This window comes from Drosophila innubila, chromosome X, assembly GCF_004354385.1.
Source record: "Drosophila innubila isolate TH190305 chromosome X, UK_Dinn_1.0, whole genome shotgun sequence".
NCBI lineage: Eukaryota > Metazoa > Arthropoda > Insecta > Diptera > Drosophilidae > Drosophila > Drosophila innubila.
The window spans coordinates 17,654,704-17,660,265 of NC_047626.1; the positions used below are offsets into that span (position 1 = coordinate 17,654,704).

Below are 5,562 nucleotides of genomic sequence, written 5' to 3' on the forward strand. Positions count from 1 at the left end.
CAGCGTTGGCAGCTGATTTTGACTGAAGCCAGCAACGGCGAACAGGATATGCGGCGAAAGCGAAAGCTTCACGGCGAATTCGTCCACAACGGCCACTTGTCTGACGAGCGAGGGCAAGCGAGATAGCATCAACGGTGCATGTGTGTGTGTGTGTGTGTTTGCAATCAAGCAAGTGAACGAGCAAGCGAGAGAACATGAGCGAGATGGAGAGACAAAAGGGCCTGGCATGCCATGAAGTTTATAAAATGTACGTGACTGTGGCTCGCTTAGCGCTTGAAGTGTGTGTTAAGCTTTGCCGCTGCTGCCACCGCTGCTGCTGCTTCTTCCCCCCTCTGCTACCATCCAATAGCGCCTATGCATTTGGCACAAAATGCTCAAGGACACACACACACACACACAACCAGAAACGAGCACACACTGAAAGTTAATGCTTTTATTGTGCAGCATTTCTTTATTTTTAGTTGATTTGTTTGAACATTTTCGGTTAGTTCTTTTTGGACAGTGCCTGACCTTGGACACTCCACTCCACTCCACTCCAAGCCACTCCACACCACTTCCCTCTCACGACTTCCATTAAACTTTGCTCCAATTACAACCATTTTCGATGGACAATGGTCGCCACTTAAACTTCACGCGCTCGATTTCACTTGTACAAGCTTCAGTGGCATAATCCCTACCCCAATCCACTCCGTCTACCGTCTCCCGTTGCCACTTTCCTTTGCCACTTCCTTCCTGCATCGCTCACTTTGCGGATTACATTTGCTGCTGCCCCATGACACAAGGAATACATTATCCTAATCAGTGCACACAGTACAGCTGCGCTTAAATGGGCAAGTATAAGAGAGAAGGAGATAGAGAGACAGAAAGTGAAAGAGTGAGAGATTGAGAGGAACCCGATACAAGTACTTAGGTATTATTTGATCATTTCAATGACAGCTTTTCAAAAGCCGATTGTGTTTCAATTTGCAGTTTCAGTTTAAGGTGTTTACTACTTGTCTCTAATACATCCGCAACTAATAAATCATTCATATTTAATAACATTGATCAATCAGAACAAATAGGAGCATAGTTTACTTGTGTTATCGATGAAATCAGTCCTATTCCATGTATTTGTATATTTACGAAATTCCATAAATTTAACAATGCATAAAATACACTTACACTTATAGCTTATTTAAATAATCAGTTTAAAAAAAATTAAAGTCATATTTAACAGCCGGATCAGTCGAGCACCCTCGACAGTCGTATACCCTGTGATCTGCCCGATTAGAGATAAATTCTTGCAGGGCGTATAAGACAAAAAAAAATTAAGTTATTTACAGAAACAGCAACAATTTTCATACGATACCCTTGATTATGGATCGTTCCTTCCTATGGCAGCTTTTGATACCGAGAACCGATTAGAACAAAGTGCGCGAGGTATTATTTTAAAATAAACTCCGTCTGTCTGAAAATATATGGAGTCTATATTTCAAATTTGGTGCTTCTAGCTCTTACCATCTCTGAGATCTTTCGTATATCGTCTCGGCTATTATCAAGAATAAATATACTTTATGTGGTTTGCCACGCCTCCGTTACAAACTTAATATACCCGCCCAGGGTATAAAAATATTAATATGATTTAATTTAAAGTTCCATTTCTTAGTGTAATATGCATAGCATATTTATTGGAGCTGGATAGAATTGCCATTGCTTTGATGTATGTATTTACATACTTTTACATTTATATTTATATATTTCGTTTTAATTAAAAAGTAACTTAGATTTTAGTATTTTAAATGCAAAGAATGAATATTTATTTTGAAATATATTGTCATTTTTAAATGCAAAGAATGAATATTTATTTTGAAATATATTGTCATTTGTTGTACTTAATTGTTATGCTGTGTAACCAGTTGAAAAAAGTAAGAATACTACTATCTTTTGTTTAATCAAAAAACCCTTTGACGACCAACAAAGTTATGAATTAAATTGATAAAGGTAAGTGGCAATACATTTGTTAATATGTTTAATCATGATCGTATGTCAAAATTACATATACTATATGTACATATATTGAGTTGATAAATATTTTCATCCGTAATAAATGCGAAAGAACACTCATAATCATAAAGTGTGTATACAAATACATAGTATACGTAGGTTGACTAACATATGCATCGTAAACAGTTATAGATTACAGTTTCTTGGAATTTGGATGATAATACGTTACTTCGAAAACAGAAACACACAGAAATAGAGAAATGCACATGTGTAGTAGAATCTATTACAATCGCAGCACGTAGGTTTCCACGAACTCGTGCGGTGCGGGGGGTTTGATGAGTTGCTTTCCCGCGGCATCTACGTAGTCAGTGTAGGGCATTCGGTTGAGCAGCTCGAAGCCCAAGCGCTTCATCATGCGGGCTGAGTAGACACTCGTGCAGTCGGAGGTGAATACTGGATAGCCTAGTTCTCGTCCCCGGGCAGCCAGAGCTGTAACGATGCGTTCACCGATACGACGACCACGAAGGGATGAGTCCACCCCGATTGCATGCACATGCAATGCTTTGTTCACGTTGTAACGTTGAAAAACGTTGGCATCGCGCTCCACAATCGCCAGCAATCCCAAAATGCATCCCCACTTGCTGCCCGCTAAGCGTTCGGCTTCTTCGAACAAATGGTCCGCCTCGTCGGGCATCTTGGGACCAGCCACACCCGCGCCTATAATGCGTCCCTCGTGCATCGCCATCACACAGGTGCCATGCGGAAGATTGGAGAGCAGAAAATTCTCATCGGCTGCATCTGGTTCCGGCGGCTCGCAGCCGACGGTTAACGGCTCCTCTCGGTAGTAATGAACATGGAGGAACTTCAAGAGTCGCTCGCTGTCGTCAACCGTCGCAACAGAGATCTTTATTTCGTCCATATCCACTGCAGCACTCATTGAAATTTATTCCAGTTGTGACAACAAGACAGCTGATCGCGAATTTATCAGTAAACACACAGAATGGTGATCAGTGTGACCAAAGTGTGAAGCAGCGAAAGTCACAAATATATTCGAAATACTAAAAATACTTGCATGGATTTTATGTTATCGATAAAAAGAAATGCTTTTGATAACACTCTTGCTATTTGTCGTTACATTTTTATTGAAAAAGCTTACCAAAAGATAAGGCACTTCAATCTAAACAAATATGTTTGCTTATTAGTAAAAAACTAAAAATATGAATGTAAATGTAGATATTAAGCTCAAGACTATTTCGTGAAATAAAAATAACTAAGAAATTGCGATTAATTTATTACCGAATCATAAGTACACAGCTTACAATTGTTTTCGTTAATTAGCACAGTAAATCAATTAGAATTTGAGAATATTTGGTGTGTGTGTAATGAGCGCGAACTGTAGCCGGCGACAAAGGACGAAGGACGAAGGATGCAAAGGGGAGTGCAATTCCAATCGTTGTCGGGAAACGACAAAGGCAATTGCATATCTTTCAGTTCGCCTCATCTTTGGCAATCTGGCACTAATATCAGAATAATTAGTGAGCCGTGTCTAATGTCCCACTCAATTAGGCGCACATGTGCATCATTGAAATGGAATGTGGCAATGTGGCTGTTACTGTGGCAACAACATTCTCAAGGAGTCGCCTCTTAATCAATGTACGAGAAAGCACTGCTCTGTGTCATTTAATACTATATGAACCTACTTGTAGTCGATTCAATGCAATTAAAATGTAAAATTTGAGTATCAGGTTAAGGTCGACCTTTAGACTGCGAGCATATACACTTTCTTATTCAGCCTAAGAAGTACACAGTTTTTGATCTTGTAAGAAAAAATTATTAAGATATATGTAGTTGAATTTTAGAATAATTCTGTTTTTCAATTTTATCATAAAAATTTTAAATTAATAAAAAAAGTCTTATGTTAACAAATATATTATAATTAATTCGTACACTTAAGATTGATAATTTAAGTGGATCCTAATTCCAGAATATTCCATCTAAAATAAGGATTGTATATCTGAGATTCTCCCATTCATCTACATCATTTATTTTATTATTATTTTCAGTTTTCAGTTCAGAATATATTTTAAGAATAAAAATAAATTTTACGGAATAACTCTTATGTGAATTTGTAAAATAAAAATAAAATTAGTAATAAAAGTCTAATTTATGATTAATTACATTATGTACGCCGAATTCCCAATAAAGAACCCAGAATTAAATTTTTGTAAATAAAGTTCACCATCTACATGGCATGCCAAAAATGAATACCCTGTATTCTTTTTAAAACTCGAGCACAATCGAAATTGAGTATTATTTTGTGGACAAATTATTAGGCTCAATACATCTGTGAGGAGTTATGTGTAGCCTGCTTTGAGTGAGAAGCCACCTGTTGTAGTACTGTACCTTCTGTCTGCCGCCTAGGCATGTGGTTTGCTTTGATAAAGTAGACGCCACAGTGGAAATGAACCACAACGGCAGCTGGCAACAGACCGCAGACGATTTGGAATCATGCAGATGCGTATTGCTGTGTGGTTGCCTGGCTGACTAGTTGTGTGGTGTGGTGAGGTGTGGTGTGGTGTGGTGTGGTGTGGTGTGGTGAGGTGTGGTGAGGTGTGGTTCCATGGTTGCATGGTTGCGTGTTTGCGCCACTGCGTCGCTGCCTTACCGCTTTGATTGTGGCCAAGGTAACCGGCAAATTATTCATTGCGCATACGCCGCGTCCGCCCCGCTAATTAGGCGCAAGTGTTGTCGATAATGAAGTGGCGCTCTGTGTTCTATTAAAGCACATTATGTGTTGGTGCGCCAACCATCTGCCGGGCAGGACATAGATGTCGCAACACAACTGAGAGAAAAAGACAAATAGGAGAGAGCGGAAGGGGGGGGGGGGGATTGAGAAAGAGGACTCTCTTGTACGCCCCACGGCCGACATATGCCCGGACACTGTTTAAGCTGTGAAGCACGTCGCCAGACGTGGCATGCATTCCACGACGGGCATTGAGGCAGCCGTGTGCGATATCTGCTCTTGGCTGTGCGCGTGCTCCATTGTCCTGGCTGATGGCACTGGCAGCGCCTGCTAAATGGCAGCCAGATAACTTTTCTGCTCGCCAAAGACAAACAAGCGGCTCGACCAAAAGTTGCGAAATGTGGCAACCATGGAAGGAGCTGGACTTTGGGCAACGAGACGTGGGTGCGTTTCAAAAAAAAAAAAAAAAACAAGTGGGAAAGGCTATAGTCGAGATCCCGACCATAGGATACCCGTTACTTATTTCAATATATGTAAAAGTACTTTATAGAAATTACTACCTAATAAAAACTACTGCATACTTCTAAGTGATTGTATTGAAATAATAACATAATAACTTTGGTTAGCTATTACTCCCTTTCCACTTGTCCGAACTTGCTTTGGTTAAGTGAGAATATAGATAATATTAATAGAAAACGTTATTTACCATAAAAACTGTATTATCTTGAAAACTGTGGGTGTGGTGGTGTCAAAAATTTAAAACAAACTTAACCAGCTCCAACGCATTTGGAGTCTGTGGGTTTGGTATCTCTATCTCTTATAGTCTCTGAGATCTA

At 39.7% G+C, this 5,562-nt stretch overlaps 1 protein-coding gene across 1 annotated transcript; it reads right to left on the reverse strand.

Moving 5' to 3' along the window:
- Positions 1-1,991: 1,991 nt before the first annotated feature.
- On the reverse strand, positions 1,992-2,970 carry LOC117793777 (dopamine N-acetyltransferase). The gene has a single exon (XM_034634170.1). It carries the CDS (start codon positions 2,918-2,920, stop codon positions 2,267-2,269), a length of 654 nt encoding a protein of 217 aa, XP_034490061.1. The 5' UTR covers positions 2,921-2,970; the 3' UTR covers positions 1,992-2,266.
- Positions 2,971-5,562: the final 2,592 nt, after the last annotated feature.